Genomic DNA, 22,836 nt, shown 5'->3' with positions numbered 1-22,836 from the left:
AGAAGAGGAGGTGAAGAGGGCGTGGGGGTGGGGGCCGCCTGACAGCCCAAGGAGCGAGTGGTGGCCAAGGGGGCTGTCTCTTTAAGCGCTCCGGAGGGGCTGGGGCCAGAGGGCGGCGAGCGCGTTGCCATGGCACCGGGGCTGCGGGGGCTGCAGGACCGCTGGTCTCACTGGTCTCTAGTCGCCGCCGGCAGTGCAGGGCTGTGCAGCTCTCGGGCTACAGTGCCCGGGGTTGGTTTGGCCGGCCACTGCTAGCAGGGCGCTGTTGCGGGTGTCGCCTGCTGGGGTCGAGCTGCTGCGGTGCCCTCCGCAGCAAGACGCACGTCGCGGTCCTCGAGAGCGAGCCCGGCACTAGCAACTTCTGCTTGGCGAGCCTAACTTCTGAGCGGGCTTCGGACTTAAGGATCCCGAGCTGCGCACCGCGCGCAGTTGGGGCGGTGGCCCCGCCGGCTCACCGTCACCGTCACCGAGATGACCTCCCCACTGTGCTTCTGGTGTTTCTGCGTCTGGGCCGCTGCCAACTGGCCGCCAGGAAGCGCCCTACAGCTCCAGCCCGGCATGTAAGTGGCGCTCGCCAGCTCCAGAACGCGCGGGGACAGCGGCTTCGGTCCGTGCGCCCTCGCCCTATCCGAGCAAAACGGTGGCAGAGGCAGAGACTAGGTCTCTCTGGGAAGCTGTGGAGGTATTGGGGTTCTACCAGGCACTAGACACGAGAACTTGGGGATGTCATTGACTGGTTTGGGGAGGGAACATAATCACACATACTAGACCTCGGGAGCGCCACCGCCCAGCAGAACTACTGCCAATGGTCCAGTGCTTTCAACCTGATTTTTTTCAAAGAACCCGACAGACATCACTCCCCCTTCTCGCCCCAGAGTTTGAGTGTTTGTATGCGCCTGTATGTGTTTCACTTAATTTCATGTTTGGGGCGTAACTGGCCACATTCTACAAGGCGTTTGCCTGAAATCTTCTCGAATGGAAAAAATCTTGACATTTAGTGTGTGTGTGTGTGTGTGTGTGTGTGTGTGTGTGTGTGTGTGTGTGTATCTGTAATCCAGTGGTTTTTTTTTTTTTTTTTTTGTGAGGTATGATGAAGAATGGATTATTTCACAGGTCTGAGGAGAGAAGCAAGGAGCCAGCAAAAGCACGTGTCAGCAGCTTAGGTTAGTTGGAGAGTTAGGAGGAAGGGGTACAGGGAGGATTCCTTCTGCATTAGAAATGGGTATGGCTGGGAAATGTCTAGTTTCTGTCCCCTGTGGAGCGCTGGGAGAAGTTCCTAGAAAGTCTATTAGCCCGGTCTCCTTCGCTGGCTGGAGAAGTTTTTGCCAGATCTTGCTTTACACCAGGATCTCCAGCTTTGAACAGTCTGGCGGAGAAGCTCAAATTCTGCTTTTCCTGCATGCTCTTGGGCAGTTATGAGCAGACAGCAAAGCCTTTTGAACATCTTATCCTCTTCTTCACTTTTCTGAAATACAAATATTATGCAATAGCAAAGTGCTTTAGAGAAATAGCCTAAAGCTTCACTTTTTCATATAAAAAAAATACTGTTTGGGGTCCACTTTACATCTCAATATTTTATCCTTTGTGAAATTCAGTTTGCTACCCGGTCACTGTACAAGCCATTAACTATGAACAGGGCCAGAGTGTCATTGTATCTCACAACTTCATGACTACACAGATGCTAGATGTGGATCCCTCTGCCATGTGAGGAGTTATTATGAGCTTGGTTTCCCTGGAATTGATAAGATTTGCATTGCTTACTTTGAAGAGGTGAGTTTGGACTCTTCAGTTTATCTCAGAAGCATCACTCTGGATAACCTCTGCCTGTCGAAAGCAGACATCTTATACATTGGTTTAGAGCAAACTTGTGTTAGCTGTGTCAATGTGGTCCCGAGTTGCCTTGCTTGCTAGGTAGTCTCAGTCACCCACGCATGATAAACAATCCCAGTGGGGAGACACACTCCACTCCACTCTTATGAGAGAGTGTTTATCTTCGTTCAGTGTTGATTTGACCTGGAAGGATGATCTCTCTCTCTCTCTCTCTCTCTCTGTCTCTCTCTCTCTCTCTCTCTCTCTCTCTCTCTGTTGTTTAATAACTGTAGCTCATTTATATATCAGGTGAGATGAAGTCAGATACTAAACCAAATATAAATTCTTCAAACATTTAATTGAAATGTGTTTACAAATGAATTGCTGAAGTCACTCTGATGATTTTTAATACTTTGTGGTAGGGGAAATTCGGTCATATTTGTATTCAGTCCTCTCTGGTGCTAGAGTTTGCTTATTAACAACCACTGTAGTTTCTATTGCCAGGTTTCTTTGTAATTCTTGGGATATGGAATACAGCTGTACAGAGCACTGGGCCCTGGCAGTGCACCTGCCTATTTGGTAAATGTGAGAGAATTCTTCCTGAGATTATTATTGACCTCCAAGGTCTATGACCAGAGAAAGCAGGCTTCAGATGAGGTAATGACCCTTAATGAAATCAGGCCATCCTTCTGGCCCACACTTATAGGCCATCAACACAGGAAAGAGTTGTATGTAGCTTGTCTTAGAGGACAAAGGGGCAACTAACAAGTAGTCAGATTTATACATGCCTTACATTTATGACTGCTTTTCTTAGACAGCAAACTCATTTAAAACTTTATGAGTGTGACAAGTTATGTGTGCCATGGGTTTTCCAGTTCTCATGATGATCGCTCCATCTGAGGCTTTTGTTTGGTCACATTCTGAAGCTTTTGGATGACTAATGTGAGGCTGGTTCAAAGAATCAGCCGGATGCTGAAATGCTCTTGTGTGAGTGGACATCACAAACCACAGCCCCTTGGATTCTTATTTAGAGAACAGATGACTTCTAGCTACTCATTTAAACCTGAGTTTGCATTTACCAGTCCTGAGCGCCAAGCAGTGCTCTCTCTCTCATGCTCAAAAATTAGGAAGAGGCATAGCCAGAACTGAGCACAGATAGTTTGGGCTTCTTCCTTTATTTCTTTTCCTCCTCCTCCTCCTCTTCTTTTCCTCCTCTCCCTCCTCTTCCTCCTCCTCTCCCTGCTCCTCCTCTTTCTCTTCCCCTTTCTCCCCATCTTCTTTCTTTTCTTTCTCTTCCTCTTTCTCTTCCTCCTCCCCCCTCCTACCCCTTCGCTTTCCCCTCCTCCTCTTTCTTGTTTTTGACAAGGGGTTTATGCAGTCCTTGCTAGACCTGATCTCACCTACTCTGTATGTGAATGTGTCCTTGAACTCCTGATCCTTCTGCCTGTACCTTGCAAGTACTGAGTTTACAAGTAGGCCTGGACTGCCACATCTAGTTCCAGGACATCCAGGCATAGACTGTATTGATGGAAATTGCTTTAATTTTTCCACATCTTCTCAGTGAGATCAAAGCTGATATTTTCAACTTAGGGGAGGTTAAGGCACTTTGGGAAGCTTTGCAAGCACTCTAGGTTCTGTAGACCGTCTGTGCTCCATTTGAGTCCTAATTGCCTCACAATGCATGGGGTAGTCCTTACCAGGGAGTTCTGATTTTTCTCTACCCACTGAAGACTATTCATGAGAAACTCCCAGAAGCTACTTGGACATGGCCTTATGACATGTTTGTTTATTTGATAGGCTATATCATGCCATACCCCTGAATCATCACTATTCCTCCTGCCTCAGCTGCGTGAGTGCTAGAATTAGAAGTGTAAGCCTCTTGGTTATGACATTTTGATAAGGGGATATTGATAAGTTTACTTATGTTAATGGTTCTCTGTATATTTTTTCCCACAGGACTAAATAGGAGAAGTAAATAAACTTTAACCAAATCTTTGCAGCAGCAAAGGACAATGACCAGCTGACATACAATGTATTACAATTCAGCCTCCCTGGTGTACAATTGTGAACACTTGCAAGGTCAGGTGTGTGACCCAGAAGTCTCCTGCACTGTGTGGGATATCTCACATCCAGCCTCTAACATGGGCATCTCACACAAGCAGTTCTGACATAGAATTTAAAATATGGAATGTAGACATTGTATCCACCTATGTTAGAGGCTCTGCTGTGCAGTGAGAAAAGCCTATATACAGAGGGAAGAAAGAAGAGCTCACAGTGTTTGCGTTTTCAGTCCATGATTGGCTTGTTTTGCCATTTCTGGACTGTGTTGAGGCAGAACACCATTCCCAACAGTGCAGTCGAGCACAAAGTTGCCCACCGTAGTATAGACAAGAAGTAAGGGGGCAGGCAGCCAGGGTGGGAGTTAGCTATATCCTCCCAGGATGTGCCTGTCCTCCAACTAGATCTACCTCCTATTACATCTGATAAATTGAGATTTTATCAGGGATTTATCTATTGACTAGGCCATTGCCCTCAGGAGCCAAACACTTCTCTAAATGCTCACCTCTGAGCGTTGCAATTAAGTCAAGCCTTCTGAGAGGACTACAAACCATATTACTATTCTCCCTACCACAGACATACAGAAATGTGGTCCACACTTCTGCATCTGATGGGGAAACCTGGGGCTAATCTGGGGGAGTCAAGGAGTTCAGAACATGACTGGCTTCATGGCAGAGTGGCATGGTCACCTTTAATCCCATTGCTGTCTCTAGAATCTGTTTCTGTTTGCCATGCTCCCTGATGGTCCCTTCCCCTTCTTCATCTCTGATCAAACTATACACACTCTCATCTTCCTACTAGATCTAAATCTGTTACTTTTTTTTAAAAAAACTCTTTTATTAGATATTTTCTGAATTTACATTTCAAATGCTATACCCAACGTCCCCTATACCCTCCCCCCACCCTGCTCCCCAATCCACCCACTCCCACTCCCTGGCCCTGGCATTCCTCTGTACTGGGTCATACAATCTTTGGAAGACCAAGGGCCTCTCCTCCCATTGGTGGCCGACTAGGCCATCCTCTGCTACATATGCAACTAGATCCACAAACCCCGACACTATTACATATGCCAGAAAGATTTTGCTGACAGGACTCTGATATAGCTCTCTCTTATGAGGCTATACCAGTGCCTGGCAAATACAGAAGTGGATGCTCACAGTCATCTATTGGATGGAACACAGGGTCCCTAATGAAGGAGCTAGAGAAAGTACCCAAGGAGCTAAAGGGGTCTGCAAATCTGTTACTTATATTTAGCAATAGTTGTTCTTTTTGCTATTCCACCAACTGGACCCAAACATGTGCCTTAACGCTTTAGCAATCCAAACTGCCTTGACAGTATTGATGTCATACACTAGGTTCCTGACCTCTGCTTCTATATCTCACACATTCATTTCTTTCTTTGGTCTCTTATGGCAAAAGTTTCTCACTCCTGTCCAAAGCACTCTCTCCTGGATGCTACAGACATCCTGGCATGTTTTCTCTGCATCCCTCTTTTCTTTATTTGTGGCTTCTCATTTGTACAACTTCCTTTCCATTGACAAATATTTTTCTAGTTATGTCTTAAAACCAGCTCATTATTGTTTCTTTCTGTACCCTACTTCTCTGCCCCTCCTCTCCCCATGCCTCCCTCAATCCTTCTCTCTCTCCCTTTCTTTTTCTTTCTTTCTTTGTGTGCATATATGTGTGTGATTATGAAAGTGTAGACCAGCAGATAACTCTTGGAATCTTCTGTCACTTGACACCTTAATTTTTAAAAATAAGAGTCATTTTATTATAATAAATGCACAAATAACAAACACTACAGGTGTAGATAAACATTGCCACTCAAACAAACATTCACCCTCTCAATCTCTGCACATCCCAGCAGCTGTCGGTACAGGTAGAACAGCCATTAACTTAGGGTTTTACACTGTCAATTACATGTGTGCTTAGTTTATGCACTTAGCTACCACCAACAAAGAAAAATCTACAACACAGTTAAAACTTGAAACAATCATTCTATTTCCTTTCATGGCAAGTATCCTTTCCCTGCCTCCTGTCCTTCCTCATCACCTAAAATCAGTCCTGTGTACGGCAGCCACATTTGTTTACATATACATGTAGATATACAGTTACAAGCTAGGATCTGCATATGCAAGAGGACTCTCCTTGTTTTTCTTTCTGAGGTTGGGTGACCTCACTTTATGGCACATGTTCTAAATCCATCAATCGATTTTAAAAATTTAGCAACTTCATTTTTTTCTTACAGCTGAATAGTGTTCCATATTGAACCATATTGTTCCGGATTTTTATTATCTATCTGCTGACTGATGTCACCTAGGCAGGCTCTGTTTCTCGGTTGCAGTGCATGTAGAAACAATAAATATGAATGTGCAAATGTCTTTATCGTAAGTACAGAGTTCTCTGGGGACATGCCCAGGAGTGGAGCAGCCAGGTCATGCAGTAGTTCCATTTTTAACTTTTTGAGAAAACCCATAATAATTTCTGCCTAAATATTGTGGTGGCTAGTTTTGTCAGTTTGACACAAGCTAAAGTCATTTGAAAGTAGGGAACCTCAATTAAGAAAATGCCTCTATAAGATGAGGATACAGGCAAACCTGTGGGAATTTCCTTAATAAGTGATTGATGGGAGAGGGCCCAGCCCATTGTGATTGGAGCCATCCCTGGGCATGTGGTCCTGGGTTCTATAAGAAAGGATGAATAAGCCATGAAGAGCAAGACAGTAAACATCTCTTCCCTACCATGGCCTCTGCATCAGGTCCTGACCTGTCTGAGGATGCATCTGAATTCCTTGGAGGAGGGGCTATGTTGTAGAACTGTAAGCCAAATAATTCCTTTCCTCCACAAGTTATTTCGGTAGGTGTTTCATCACAGCAACAGTGACCCTAAGGCAAATGTACTAATTTTCATTTCTCCTAGCAGTGGATAAATGTACCTCTGTTATCTCAAAGTAGGTTAAGCTTGCTTTTCCTTCATAACTAGGAATGTTGAACAGTTTTAAAAATAGCTGTTGGTCACTTAGTGTTTTGTCCCATCCATTCTCTCCTCCTCCTCTACCTTCTCTTCCTCCTCTTCCTCCTTCTAAGTTGTGTATTCAATTCGTGAAACATTTGTTTGCAATTTTATTTCCTTTGTATTTAATCTCCACAGTTATTTGTAATGTATATTAGTGCTCTCTAAATTATACCTGATAACAATTTTCTCACATTCTCTAGCTTGCCTTGCTCTTATGATGCTCTCTCTCTTTCATTGCACAGAAAGATTTTAATTTCATGTGGTCTCATCTGTTGATACTTGGGACTAATTTCTGTTATACTGAAGTTCTGTTAAGAAACTTCTTGCCTACTCAGAGCCTTCAAGAATATTCCCTATGTTTTATCTAGAAGTTTCTGCATTTCATGTTTTAAATTAAGATATTTTATTCATTTTGATTGATTTTTCTTTCATAGAAGGTAAAAAAATATTAACTCAGTTTCATTCTTCTGAAGGTAGGAATCCAGTTTTGTGCACATCATTTGTAGAATAGGCTATGTATTGTATGTTTTTGACTCTTTTGTCAAAAAATTATCTGTGAATAGTTTTATTTATTTCCGGGTCCTCTATTCAGTCCATTGGCCTACGAGTTTCTCTTCCCTTCCCTTCCCTTCCCTTCCCTTCCCTTCCCTTCCCTTCCCTTCCCTTCCCTTCCCTTCCCTTCCCTTCCCTTCCCTTCCCTTCCCTTCCCTTCCCTTCCCTTCCCTTCCCTTCCCTTCCCTTCTTCCCTTCCCTTCCCTTCCCTTCCCTTCCCTTCCCTTCCCTTCCCTTCCCTTCCCTTCCCTTCCCTTCCCTTCCCTTCCCTTCCCTTCCCTTCCCTTCCCTTCCCTTCCCTTCCCTTCCCTTCCCTTCCCTTCCCTTCCCTTCCCTTCCCTTCCCTTCCCTTCCCTTCCCTTCCCTTCCCTTCCCTTCCCTTCCCTTCCCTTCCCTTCCCTTCCCTTCCCTTCCCTTCCCTTCCCTTCCCTTCCCTTCCCTTCCCTTCCCTTCCCTTCCCTTCCCTTCCCTTCCCTTCCCTTCCCTTCCCTTCCTTCTCCCCTCCCTTCCCCTCCTCTCCTCTCCTCTCCTCTCCTCTCCTCTCCTCTCCTCTCCTCTCCTCTCCTCTCCTCTCCTCTCCTCTCCTCTCCTCTCCTCTCCTCTCCTCTCCTCTCTTTTCTTTTCTTTTCTTTTCTTTTCTTTTCTTTTCTTTTCTCTTCTGTCGTTTTCTTTTGTTATTTGAGACAAGGTCTCTCACCAAAACTGGCCTTCACAGTTTAAGCTATGTTGACTGGTCAGTAACCCCCAGGAAGCCTCCTGTTTCTGCCTCTCTATCCAGGGCATGTGCTGCTTTCCTCCTGCTTTTGCATGATGCTCAGGAGCTGAACTTAGGTCCTCATATTTGCACAGAAATCCCTTTGCCACTGAACTACCTTCCCAGAACTTGCTTTCTTATAATTTATCAGTCAACACACTGCAGTCTGGTCTCCTCTGCTGTTGTTCTTTCTCAGAGCCCATCTTCTTTGCACTTAACATCATCTCCAGTTTCTGTAGCCTGTGACATTGCTAGATCTTTATGCTTCTGTCTTCCTATAGCTCTACTTTTTGGCTTCTTTCTCTGCATTCCCAGTGTTATTTGCAGATTCTCTCCTCCCCTGGTCATGACGTTTCTCAGACCTTCCTTCCTACCAGCTCCCATCATGCACTTTATTCTGATGTGGCCTCAATCTCTGTAGTTAGCTGCAGGCTCTTCAGAAATACAGATATGCATTTGGAGCTAGGTGCTTAGCATCTCCATGGTGTTCAGTTCAGAAGGCCAAAGACCATCTCTATTCAACTCTCCCTCCTATTATCTTTTGGAAGGAGGTCACTTTGCTTATCTTTTCCCTTTATTATACCTGAAAAATTTTTATTACATTTTTAAATTTTTAATCTCTTGCTATTTATAAACTTAATGAGACATGATTAGATCAAGCCTTTTTTAAAGTGGCAACTTAACAATAAATTAAGTTTTATTTTTCTGTCTGTTGCCAAATTCCATAAACCCCAGCACTGGAATATCCTTTGTGCACCTCTTAGTCCTGCTTTGTGTGCAGCTCAGTCTTGTGTCTGTCCTCACACAGCTTTATGGTCAGCTCACAGTCTCTTTAATATACATTTATATAAGTTTTTGTTATTTATAATATATTTCTACTATATATAAAATTTAATTTAAAAGATATATTCATTTTCATTGATACATACTGTGTGTACTTGGAGGCCACCCTGGGATATATGATACCTGTATATATTTTAGGCTGGTTAAGTTCAAACAAGCCTGTCTATGTCTTTAGCCATTTGCCTGAGTGTGTATGTGTTCTATATATGTGTGCAAAGGTCTTAGTGCATATTCCTGCCAGAGGACAACCTTGAGTATCTCTCTTCAGGTATTGTCTAGCATTTTATTTTATTTTTTAGAGACAGTGTTTCTTAATAGCCTAGACTTAGCCAAGTAGATTCGACTGGCTAATGAGTGAGTCTCCGGAATCCATCTGTCCCCGTTTGCCCAGCACTGATATTGCAGGCACATAGCATGCTGTCTGGTTCCCATCACCCCCTTTTTGTAGGTTCTGGCAAGGTCAGCACTTTATTTACTGAGTTACATCCTCAGACCCATCATTTTTCATATTGAAAATATTTAAAATATTTTCTTTTAGCCTAGAATATGTACAATACACAAATGTATATTATTATAATCAACATTTACCATGACCTACACATCTTGAGCCCCAGAATCCTGCCACTACCTGGAAGCCAAGCATGTTTACTTGGTACAGCACAAGGGAAGGGGTTATCTAGTCTGGGTAGGATGTCTCTGTAGGTGGTCATCTCAGGCAGTAAACAGTGTGGGGTAGGAAGCTACAGGAGCTGATGTTTGCACACACTAGTCAGTTGTTCCTAGACACATATACTGGGCTTCCAGAGGGATGCTTTCACCCCTCTCAAGCCTGAACCCTATGGGAATGGCTTTGTCAATTTACCATGGACCAATTGGTCTTGGAGTCTGTGCTCAGATAGAAACAGTCATCCTGCCGGACTCCACACAGTCAGGGTCTCCTCTGCTCCTGCATCCACTTCCTCTGTGAAGCAATAGAACACAATGCACTGCTCTTCTGTTTGTACTTGGAACTTGTGGGTCAACTGAACACCTCCTTCTTCCTGTCCCCTCTCCCTTCAGTCTCTGCTCATGACCACAGCATGGTAAATGTCTATGAAACCAGCATTTACATCTCCACATATGAGTGAGTCTCAAGTTGTATCTGTCCTTCTGGGCCTGGATTATTTCATTTAGCATAAGGATTGGCAGTCTCAGCTGCACTGTTGCAATGAAAGGTTTCATTCTCCTTTCAGTAGCTGAATTAGGAATAAATGTGGGCATATAGTCCATATACACTTACAGATGCATTGTCTGTCCTCCCACTGTCTGTCTTTATATATACATATATACATGAAATATATATGACATATATATGACATATTAAAGGTGATTTCAAACATGACTTGGTTTCAAAAGTGAGTCTCTAGTAACTGTTTCCTTTCATAAAAATACCCAATTCTCATAAAGTTCTGAAATATTTATTATGTGTTAGGAACAAGTTATGTATTTTACATACTTGAACTCCCTTAGTTTTCACACACACAAAAAATAAGAAGATGACACTAGAGTGTGGATTTTTATGATAAAGAATAGAAGTTATTTTTTCTGAAGAAAGTTCATATACAGATATGAAGCTCCAGAGAAAGTTTGTGTAGTCAATTCAGAAGGAGTTAGGACTCAAAGCCTGATTGGCTCTAAAATCTAAGCCCCTAATCATTTCATTGTATTCAAGGACTTTTGTTCTGACATTATTCAATGTCACAAATATTTACTAAACACCAGTCTTTTGAAATTTATGTCCACTCCCATTCTCTTAGTGAAGAATTATGAAAGAGCTATGATTCTCCTCCACTCATAAGCCAGCAAGTTAGTCTGCCACAGCTTTTAGTTACTGAGAAAAGACAACTTTCTCAGTCATGACAGATTTTTCCATCAGCCCTTCAATGCAGACAACATGAGCTTAATGTCTGTCTCACCAACCTCCTCCCACAGGGCCCTTGAGGACCAGTCCCCAAATGCACTGCACACAGGAAGCTGAGGAGCCTGAGAGCCCCTGGTGCTGTGAGGTGCCTGCATACACCCCATCAAACCCAAATAGTCTTTGTTCTCATGCTGAGGAGAACTCTGCCCCCTCCAGCCAGTGATGTTCTGCCCTCCTTCTGAGACTGTTTATTGTATAAATACTCTTGGAAGGTGAACAAGCTGTCAATGGCATTAATTAGTTTTTGTTCTTATTATTTTAGTTCCAGTAATGGAATCCAGGGCTGCGGATACATGTGGGCGAGGCAGGTGTTTTCCTACTAAGCTCTACTTATCTACCCCTCCATGCTGTCTAAGCTCTTTACAGAAAGTACTAGAGACTCGGAGGAGCTGTCTCTCAACACTCCTAATGTTTTTCATTATAGTTTAGCAGCACACAGTTTGCTAATGTGTAAGCTTAGTTTTGTTGTTCTCCATTGAATTCAGTGTTTTGGCTTTGAGTGTATTCACATTGAAACAGGATGAGACTAGATTTAGTGAGGTTGTCCCAGAGCCCCTGTCCCAACCGCAGTGCTTGTCTTTTTCCTAGTGTGTTTTTATTTTTACATGGATACTGATATCAAATCACTCACTTGGTTCCTTTATATGTGGTTGGTTTTCTGTTCTTGTTAGCTTGTTCAACAAACATTTGTTCAGAGTCAAGTAAGAGCTGGAGGAATGTAAGCCAACAAATCAAAGACTACTCACATATGGTTCCAGCCCAGCTGAGAGGAAGGAAGAGGACAGGACTTCTAGGTAGCTTTGCAGGAGTTGATTATCCTTCCACAGGCTTCTTGGGTAAAGGTGTGCTGGGTGAAAAGGGGTTGGTGGCAATGGTTAGGTCAAATGGATGAGAAGAAGCAATGGGGGCAAGATCTTCTGTTAGGAAAACTATAAGAGGGTTCATTTTCTGAAAAGTAATTCCGGAGGCAGTAAACTGTACAGAGCCAAACAAAGGGGGAGCCTAGGGCAGCTCAGGTGAAACAGCTCAGGTAGGCTTTGTACACTGCTATGGTACTACTGGGTACCAGTGTGCATTCATTATAATTAAACATTTATTCGGATATGTTGTCAACCTCAGCATCTTGAAATGATTCGAGAGGCAGGGTGTCCCACTGGGGGTTTCTAGAGAGAAGTGGGTGATGCTAAACCCAGGAAATACAGTTGGATGAAAGGGGCAGACTAAAAACTAGGATCAAGAGGAGTTAATCAAGGGAGTGTGAGTTGAAGGAAACGGACTTTGAGGAAATTGGGAACATTGGAAACACAAGAAAGGAGCCTTGTAGGGAGTAGAGGAGTTCACGAATGAACATGTGGGCCTGTGCATGCCCTGAGGTCTCAGCCGTGGGCTCCTAGAGAAGATCAGAGGAGAGGAGTCAGGAATGTGCTCTGGGCTGGAGCCACAGGTTGGTGTTGATGTGGAGAGAGGTGAGGAGAAAGTATCAGCAAGAAAGGAAGCCCGGATATTCTGATGTACAGAGAGATGGCACAAGATATACAGATATACAGAAGAACAAGCACCTATAGAGGAGTTAAACTGTGGAAGAGCTGAAGGTGGCCTCAGAGTGGTGTAAAGTAGAAATCTGGAGAGTGAACAGTGTCACTCATAGAAAACTCCAGAGTCTGAATTGCTACAGGCCCAAAGGGAGCACATTAATCTGTAGAGAATGCTATCTCCATGGCCTCCATATTTGGTCATGGTAATTAGGAATGGAAACCCCTGTTGAGGACACTCCTGTGCATCTTGCCTAACCAGATAGTCACTCTATATCTGCCATTCTCAGTTCATTAGTGATTAGAATTTTTACTAGTGTCCTTCCATACTATTCCAGCAGAACTTGTCAGTTCACAACCATCAAGTTGTTGTCCTTGGATCTGCAGAGATTATAAAGGTACTTGAGAATAGTTTCTAGGAGACATATCAGTAAGTACTCTTTTTTTTTTTTTTTTTTTTTTTTTTTGGTTTTTTCGAGGCAGGGTTTCTCTGTGTTGCCTTGGCTGTCCTGGAACTCACTTTGTAGACCAGGCTGGCCTCGAACTCAGAAATCCGCCTGCCTCTGCCTCCCGAGTGCTGGGATTAAAGGCGTGCGCCACCACGCCCGGCTATCAGTAAGTACTCTTATAGGACACTTGCATACCACAAAGAAATCAAGGGGTAGCATTGCTGATGTTAGACAGGAAGAAGCCAAAACCAGAGGAAGTTCTGGAAATCATAATGCTGGCATTGGAAGGTGAGAAGGGATGGGATTAGATGAACGTTCACTGGAGTGAGTGGAAACAACCTATAAGGCAAGGTGTTGGCAGCTACGGAAGGGAAGCAATGTCTGGGGACCATGCACTGCATAGTGACTGGTGTCTCTAACTCTGTTCCTGTGTATGTGCAATTCCACTCCTGCCAGCACGTCCCAGGAATCCTGATTGTACTATGCAATTTACTTCACTGTAGCCCCTTTTCTACAGAAACTCCACAGCCTCCTCCATCTCTTCCGGGACAAGTATTAGTGTCTAGCACAAAAGTTATCCCTTTCGGAAATATTTTACGACTCTGAGATAGGGAGTAATGGTGCATCTGTCTGTCTCAGCAATGTAAACCGACATTTGTATTTCCTACTTGCTATAGATGTCTGGAGAGATCTAGCTTGCTAAAAAAAGGGGGAGGGGGGGAAAAAGAAGAAGAAAGAAAGAAAAACCCCGACAACTCTGATAGCCATGTGGTAATGATGAGGGCAGGCCTGGGATTTTTAAAGGACATTTCTAGGCAACTCTGTGAAGTCAGTTCTTTGTGTATAAATTATGTGGCATGTCAAATTATGATCTGGAAAATGTTTTCTGTCACTTTGCGGTGGATAGTTTTCAGTGGTGTTTAATGTTCCTTCTCATTGATGTGCTTAATTAGGTGTTGACAGTGATTCTGAGTTTTAACACATTTTGCACTTGAGGGAAGAGGCAGTCCCAGGAGACTTTATCTCTCTCTCTCTCTCTCTCTCTCTCTCTCTCTCTCTCTCTCTCTCTCTCTCTCTCTCTCTCTTGAATTATTAAGGAAACTGCCCCTCCATGATTCAGTAGAGTAGAGGCTGATCAGTAAAAATCAACCCGCTTCAGCAGTTTTGAGCCCCAGATGCTTCATCACACTGGGAAGGACACTTTATGAGGAGAAGTACATGTGACATGTGAAGGTCATATGTAGAGCCAGGCGTGTGTATCTAAGCGACATGTATTGTGCACTTTAATTTGCTAATGGGCTGGGTGTTACATGGTCTCACACATACATAGTGTGACTATGTGAAATGCCATATATGGTAACTAACTAGACCATGGTGATCATTTCACAGTAAATATTTATTTCAAATTATGACACTATACACCATAAATATGTACAGTTTTATTTGTCAACATACTTTAGTATGAGCTTGAAAGAAGTAAATGATAATAAAATAATAGTCAAATTTTATTATGTATTTATGGAGTTCAAACAATTTTTGATTATCCTAGCTTTCAAAGTCCAAAAGATAAGAAAACAATTCTCAGCGTGAATAAACTGGGAATGTATCTTGACATCAAAAATTTATTTTCCAATGCATTTCATAGCTTACGCTGAGAAGCACGCCTTATCTTCTGAACTTTTGAACTCTCTGTGTATCAGGAGGAGCAAAAACCGAGCGCAGGCTTCCTTTAAATGTGCTGGAATACTAAATGTGAGAGAAAACAAGAAGCACTCAAGACTCAATGCACACTGGCCAATTATGTGATAGCAGAGTAGCTTTAGGGATATTATGCATTACTGTAGTGAATTTTGATATAGGAACCAGAGTAGTTCCAGCCGTAACACCATGCAGATGTAGTCTCTGCATTTCTTATAAAAAAACATTTTGCTTGAATTCAACTGACAGTTAAGAATTGGGAGCCAGGAATAAACTCTGTCAGCATTCTCTGACTTTCATAAATCTATTTACAGGAGAGGCCCCATTAACATTTTAATTGTTTCACTGCTAAACTTGCTCTTACTGCCACCTTTAAAGTGCTCAGGTTCATTAAAATTTAAGGGACCAGAAAGTTTATGTTCTATTCTAATGACCCAGAGGTGGTTACAAAGGCTCTAAATACCTTTTCTTTGCTTCATTGAACACTTGAGGGATTCTATCTAGTAGCTAGGCATGGTCAAGAGTGGGGTGAGATATTGCATCATTTCAGTCTCACTAGAATGCTCTCTGTATGTCTCTCTTTTCTCTTATTTGAGTACCAAGGTCTCTTAAGGTACATTTATTCCATGGCCTATACTTGCTTCCCCTCCCCTCTACTCCCCTCTCCAACTTTCTCCTCTCTTCTCCTGCCCTCCCCTCTCCTCACCTCTTCTCCCCCTGCTTCCTTTATGTGCATGTTTACATATGCACATAGAGACCATAGTTCAACCCTGAGGACTGTTCTTCAGTGTCTGTCCAGCTTAGTTGTTGAAGCATGCTCCCTTGTTAATCTAGGCCTCATTGACGGTGCTAGGCTGACTGTCCAGGGTCCTGAGGATAATTTGGTCCCTACCCCTTTAGCATTGGTATTACAAGTATGTGCTGTTATGACCTACTTCTTTTGTGTGTACTGGAAATCAAACTCAGGAGCTCATGCTTTTTAGACTGCGACATCATTCCAATCACTTCCTCACAGTATCTCTACAGCCAGATGTGAGTGCTAAGTATGAGTGCAAGCTTATTTGAATTAAAGTCAGTCATTGATAGATGAAGATGTAGATGAGCTTTTATTCCTAATATATTCTCTACCTCTAATTCTGCTCCTTTTACTAAAAATATCTCTCTAACCTTAAATCAACTCTAACCTTTAGGAAGAGCATTGTTCTAACTGCTGTGTAGGAGCTGTGAGATCATGACATATCTTGTAGGCTCTAGCTTCTCATTTCTCTCTTAAAACTTCAGGGTATGTTCCAGGACATTGTTTCGGTAGTAGTTGTGTGTTTTGAGGATTAACTAGTCTTAAATGATTCTACTAAGGTGACTTTTAAAATATAATTATTTAGGGCTGATCACATACTTTGTGTATTATAAAAGGATCTTTTTCTTGCCTGATGTAATTGTTGTCTCAGAGGCTTACTGTTGAATAAGCTCACCCTCTCTAGTTCTTTCTAAACTCTAGCTGGCAGGTGTACTCAGTTGTTCTGGCTCAATCTTCTCCCCAAGCTGACTGAATCAAACTGGCTTCTCTTGGCTTCTCATTGAATTTTCTGCTTGGCTTCAAACTAATTCTGGCAATCTGTTCTAGTCTTCTGGCTACTTCTCATTTTATGGTTCATGTTATCTTCACCTGCAAGCCATCTCTGTAAAGCTGCCTTCACCCTTTCTGCTGTCTGTGCTGCTTTCTGAACTCACTTCTCTTTCCTGTCTGTTCTTGTGAGAGATGGGCATATCCTTCCTCTGACTCAGTCTGTTAAATCTTTTTCTGATTTATCACTTGTCTTCCCCGCAATTAGATGTCACTTTAAATCACTGCTACTTCCTTCTACAACCTAACGTTACCTACAATGTTTGGAATTAAAGGTGTGCACTAAGAATCTGTGTGGCATGTTTGCATTCCAGCAGTTCATGCAGACCTAGAAGGTCTTTAGATGTAAATCGCTTGCCAGAGCAGCCATGTTGCTGGATTAAAATTCTTCTACAGTGTAGATTGGACAACACTTTGACTCCAATTTTTGTGAAATCTTCAAGACGTGAGTATCATTTTGTTCTCTAAAGAACATTTCTCATTGTTAATAATGAAACTGTACCACCTGAGTATAGAACAAGAAAAGTATTTTATTTCCCTTGCGGATATTGAAGTGGAAGGAAGTTATGATTAATATCAAATGGATCCTCAAATCCTCACCCAATTAAACTACATTTGAAAGCATTAAGACATCACAGCATCATGGTGTGAATTGCTCTTTGTATACTAAGGTTTGACTGCAATCTTGAGGTTGGCAATTAGATGATACAGAAGAGGTAATAACTGAGGGCAAGGAGTTACTGATTATCCCTTACAAATTGCATATTACCTATGTATTTATGAGCCTGAAGTATTAAGGTGAGTGCATGGCTCTTTCCAGAAGATATTCTGGTGGGTTTTACCCATAAATTGTGGTGAATTTCCAAATGTTCTGTTTGAAACTTTTGATGCTGGGCAAGAAGTTTCTAGATGGTGATAATGAAGGTTGATGAGGGTGAATTTTTAAGTTTTCTTCCATCAAGAGGACGTTTTTATGGCCCTGTCATCACTAGGTGATTCTGGAATCTTTTATAGCTCAGGGAACAAACACATACCTCGAGTTAGTGTTGACTCTATCCACACTGTATAACTGACTTTGAGACTGTTTTCATCCTGCCAAAAGAGAACACTGTGAGGAGAGGAGGAAGCCCTAACTAAGCAAGGATGATTTATTTACATGGCACACCAAGGTCTCCTGTGCCCATGGAGAACTATCAATCTTTCCTATGAGGCTCAGAGGGATGGCAAAACTCTCTTTTGGTGTGCATGTGAGTGTTGGCAGTGTACGTAAAATCTGTCAACCACAGCTTCCTCTTCTGGAATGACTGAAGCCACCTGAGACTGCTCCTGTACAGAGACCCTCACCAAAATCTGCTAAACCTTCTTCATTCAACTGTATTCAGAAGTCTTACCTCAGTGGGTCAGATGTATAAAGTAAACACACTGAGGTTCTGGGTTTCTGCTGTTGTTCTTGGAACATCTCCACGAGAGTGCTGGGACCACCTAAACCTACTTTAAAAAAATATATAGGTCTTTTTCTGTGTCTGTCGGTCTGTCTGTCTCTCTCTCTGATCTATAGACAGTCGGCAGAGAGAATAAGACTGAGGCTTTTGAAACCTCAAAGTCACACACTTTCTCCAACAAAGTCACGTCTGCTAGTTCTTTCTCAATTGTTCCCAGGACTGAGCATTCAAATGTATGAGTGCGTGGAGCCATTCTCATTCAAACCACCATAGTCAGGTTTTTAGAAAAATGTCATGCTAGAGATAGCAATCTATGCTTTAAATTCTATCCTGGTACTATCTCTTCTCTCACTCAATGACAGCCAACTTTCTAGTTGTTATTCTCATGAGTTTAGCTACAATCAGTATGGTTATCACTTTCTGATGGGTTATTCTTGTAGCTTTATGCTTAGGTATTTATCCTTGTTGTAGCATGTAGTAAGATTGTTTCCCCTTTTTTTTCTTTTTTTTTTTTTTTTTTGGTTTTTCGAGACAGGGTTTCTCTGTGTAGCCCTGGCTGTCCTGGCACTCACTTTGTAGACCAGGCTGGCCTCGAACTCAGAAATCCACCTGCCTCTGCCTCCCGAGTGCTGGGATTAAAGGCGTGCACCACCACGCCCGGCTTCCCCTTTTTTTTCTAAGCTAAATGATATTCTTTAGAATAAAGCTCTCATACTTATATTGTCTCTATCAACTACAGATGACCATCTGGGTTCCTTATACCTCTTGGTTATTATGGGGAGTGCGTCCATGAATATGGGCACACAAGAATCATATCTATCTCCTGCTTTCAGCTCTCCTGGATGCATGATCAGAAGCAGGATTGCTGGGTCCTACAAGAGCTCAACTATTCATCTTTGACTGATTGTGTTGTTTCTCCTTGCACCAATAGCATTTCATATTCTTACAAAAATACAGAATCCTTTCAGTCTTTCTAAATTCTTACATTGGTGATTTAAACAGTTTAATAATAATAATTGATAATAATAAATTTATATATTTGTTGTATGTAATTTTAAAATCACACTCCCTCCTTTGCCTTGGACTGCAGCTTCCTCCTTTGCCCAGGACCATGGTCCTCCTCCTGACTTAGTTCCACTAAGGCCAGCTACTGCCTTTCCCAGGAGCTGGGTTCAAATCCTCAGTTCCTCCTGGCTTAGCTCAAGATTGATTACACCAAGCCCCAGCCTGGGAAAGCCAGGAGCTGTTGTCTGAACTCCACTGACCCCCTCTTGGCTTCTCTTCTTCTCTGCCCACCTTTGTTCTATGGAAGAAAACATTTGACAGTTTTATTAATTTAAAGCTTGTCAGATAGCACAATTGAGGGGCACAGAATCTCCAATCCTAACCCTATCAGATAGTCTATATCAACCAGTCTCTGCTAACCTTCTTGGTTAATGGCTGATGGCAGAGGCTGCTAGTTCTAATTTTCCCCCAAGATCTTACATGACTGCAGCTTTCTTCTTCCAAAGCATGGCCAAAAAGCCCTTCTCTTTCCCTGAGTTTGCTCCTCCTCCTGGGACTTGGAAGTCCCACTTCTACCCTTTGCCCAACAATTGGCTCCTGCCTTCTTTATTGACACAATCAAGAACCAATTAGGGAATCAGCACCTCCCCCTACATATATTTATACTCCATATTTCAAGACATCACTGTATATACCATATGTCATAGTATTGTCTAGTTAGTGATATTGTTGAGGTATCATGGGTGTAGTTTTCTTGTCATTTCTATGAAACACAATTTCTCATGAGATATCCTTGTCTCTGACTCGTTCAATCTTTCTGCCCTTTCTTCTTCAGTGTTCCCTGAGAGTTAGGGGCAGGACCTGTGGTGTAGCTGTATTTGTTAGGGTGGGGCACCCTACAATGAGTTGAAAATGCAGCCATTTTTAACAGTTGTAGTTTTCTGTAATGGTCTTTGTTTGATTTCAACCGAAGTTTCTTTGATGAATGAGAGCTACACTTATCTGTGGGTACAAGAAAAAGATTTAGAATGCAGTTAGGAATTATGTTCCTCTAGTAATGTGATAATGGGTTCTCCTCTTCAGATCCATGACTTCACTAGCCCTGGTTAGTGAGCTAGGTTTCCAGTACTAGGCATGGATTCTACCCTGTTGAGGTGGCCTTAGATCCAGTTACAGAGTTCTTGATCACCACCAAGATATGAGTACCACTCTTGAACCTTTAAGGGCATCTTGCTGTGCTGATCATTGTTGTAGTTCACAAGCATCACAGCCAGGGAAAAATATTGTTACTTCTCTCTCTTGGCACCTTTAATAGAACCTTCTGATATTCTGAAAACTGGCTCTGAGGGAGGTATTCAGATCATATCCAGCTTAAATCTTCTGAACTTGGTGTTCAAAATGCATGGTGTCTTTAGCAATAGGGACTCATGTTCAAGCTCTGGGAGGCAACAAGGGCAACAGCAATAGCCTGCACTGTTTGGGAGTCTCTTGGACAATCCTAACCAACAACTCTAAAGGAAGTTTCTCACCCCTGTCATGATGCTGGGGTCTTTGTTAGCCATTCTGTGGCTTTGTGGGGCACTTTACTACCTGAGGTGGCACAAATATATCAAAACTATATGTATATGTGTATGTATGTATATGATGTAAACACACATGTACGTGTAATCATGCATTTTTAGGTAAATATATGATAATATGAATCTTTAGTGGTTATTCAAATGCTTTCTGTGTTTGTTCTTCCTTCCTCAGTCTCCTTGCGCATGGCCATTCCTGCCCTATCCCCCATTAAACCTGCTTTTGTTGTTGTTGTTTGTTTGTTTGTTTTGTTTTGTTTCTCTTCAGAGTACCCGAATCTTGCTATGCCCCTCTCTAGGTCTCTCACCATGGTCCCTGTTTACTGTCCTGGTTTTGAGGTTATTCCAGATAAAGGATATTCAGATCTGAAGACTTGGAATTAGGATCTGCAAAATATGCAGTATTTGTCTTTCTGGGTCTCAGTTGCCTCCTTGAATATAGTATTTTGTAGCTCCATCTCTTTGCCTGAAAGTGTCACAATTTCACTTTCCTTTGTAACTGAATAGTGTTCTATTGCATATATGTACCGGAGTTTTATTATCCATTTAGTTTTTGAATGACACTGGGTTGTTTCCATAACTATTGAGAATAAGTGGGTAATACTTCTAATTTGTTCCCCACAGTTCACACAATAGCCTGGCTTACTTGATAGATGTTCAAATTAAAAATAGTTTCAGGACCCTTTACCTGTAATGGTGAAATTCTAAAAGTTATAAGCACTATTAGCTACTTTTGTTGCTATCATTTTTATTTGTCACAAGCTAAGTAATGGGCAAGATCTAGTGTGAATCTAATTATAGATTTTATTACATTTGTTGTGAAAATCCTTAAGCTTACTGAAGAAATAAATGTATTAGTTTTGGAAATCACTCTCTAAATACTTGTGGGCATATTATGACTATAAATATTTTTATTTATTTGTTTGTTTTGTTTGTTTGTTTTTGTTCTTCAAGAAAATGTTGTTTGTTTGTTTGTTTTTTCCTTATTGTCCTGTCTGTCCTGGAACCAGCTCTTTAGACCAGGCTGGCCTTGAACTCACAGAGATCTTTCTGCTTCTGCATCCTGAGGACTGGGATTAAAGGAATATGCTACCACTGCCTGGCACTATATAATTTATCTTGAGATCCAAAAAACTAAACTTTAGACAGTTTGCTCCTTGTCACTGTTAGATAATTTTACCCTAAGTTTGTCAGTACGTTTAAAGAACATACTGCTTTTCAAACAGTAACTGAGTATTTTTATTTAAAAAGAAAACTTAACTTCTTTGGGAAAAAAATGTTTGTGAAATGTGAAGTTGCTTTAAGCAACTGTCTACTTTTGTTTAAATCTGAATATCTGTTGCTATAAAAATGAGAACAATTCAGTTCTGTGTGTTCTAAAAAAATGAAAGAGCTTAATCATAATATTAATGCTTTTATGCAACATTCCAATATTTTATAACCTACCTTGTCACAAAGTAATTTGATTTAATCATTTAGTAAAGTTCCCACCATGATCAGAAAGTAGAGATTTATAGATTCATTTGGAATCAGTGCTATTTTATTCCATTGGGCTTATGCCTCCTAGTTAGAAGAACCAGAGTTGGTCGTCATCTATGGGATCTCCATGCAAGTTTTTAACAGTTTTTTTCAGTCCTGCTTCACTGACTGTGTACTTTGAACTTTGGGTCCACTTTGGTTATTCAGTAAGTGTCTGATTCCAGGCAGCATGCTGGACTTTTGAAGGTGAAATGACCCAGTCAGGATCAGTCAACTGTACTTCCAGCACCAGTTTCAGTATTAATAGAAATAGTCTTTGACGCCTTATCCTTGTCTGCCTCAGGATTTTCCAATCTCATTTTTTCATGAGTTTTATTCTATTTGTCTTGTGGTATCCACACTTTGACCTTAACAAAATGTTAGATCTTTAATTTAGAATGTGTTTGTGATAAAGCTACAGATACTTAGGCTCTGGTAAACTCTTAGGTCAAGGAAAGTCCTCTGCAGTGCCTAACTTTTGCTGTAGTCCTTGGATTTCATGTTAAATATGCTCATGAAGACTTCACTGCATGTGGAGTCATTGTTATTAATAAGCTTGCTTCTTGATGTCGCTACCTCAAGTATCTTAAAGCTTAGCAGTTTCATCTAATGTCACAGGTGGGATAGCATGTATGCTCTGGCATGACTTTGGTGTAAATGGCCCTGTTCTAAAGGGGTCAGGGGGTGAGAAGTGGCTTCCTTTATGAGACCTCTGTTCTCCATGGAGAGGGATACCTCAGGAGATCTAAGAGCCCCAGAAGTAACCCTGCTCCCAGCCCAAGCCCAAGAAAAGCATGTCTGCATCTCCCATAATGGCCAGGAATGGAGCTTGAAAAGGAGGTAGATATTCTCACTGACAAAAGGAAGGGCTCTGCATGTGGAGGACTGTAAGGGAGGCTTCCCCTTCGAGTGGAATAAAGGACAGAAGAGCTTTTGACCTACCCACAAATTAAATGCCACCTGTCAGAGAAGTGAGTCTTTGCAATTGTGCGAGATGGAA

At 42.0% G+C, this 22,836-nt stretch overlaps 1 protein-coding gene across 1 annotated transcript in view; it reads left to right on the top strand.

Annotated features, from left to right (window-relative positions):
* The first annotated feature begins 212 nt into the window (after window positions 1–212).
* Window positions 213–22,836, top strand: part of LOC110291392 (EGF-like and EMI domain-containing protein 1) — a 699,291-nt gene continuing 676,667 nt past the window's right edge. Inside the window, 1 exon segment of the mRNA XM_085836072.1 lies at window positions 213–560. Coding sequence (XP_085692198.1) covers window positions 472–560 — 89 coding nt within the window. The 5' untranslated portion in view covers window positions 213–471.

Source organism: Mus caroli, unplaced genomic scaffold (genome assembly GCF_978045245.1).
Source record: "Mus caroli unplaced genomic scaffold, Mus_caroli_1 scaffold_3, whole genome shotgun sequence".
NCBI classification, from domain to species: Eukaryota; Metazoa; Chordata; class Mammalia; order Rodentia; family Muridae; genus Mus; species Mus caroli.
The sequence above is the reverse complement of the archived record's forward strand: the minus strand, read 5'-3'. Positions and strand labels throughout refer to the sequence as shown.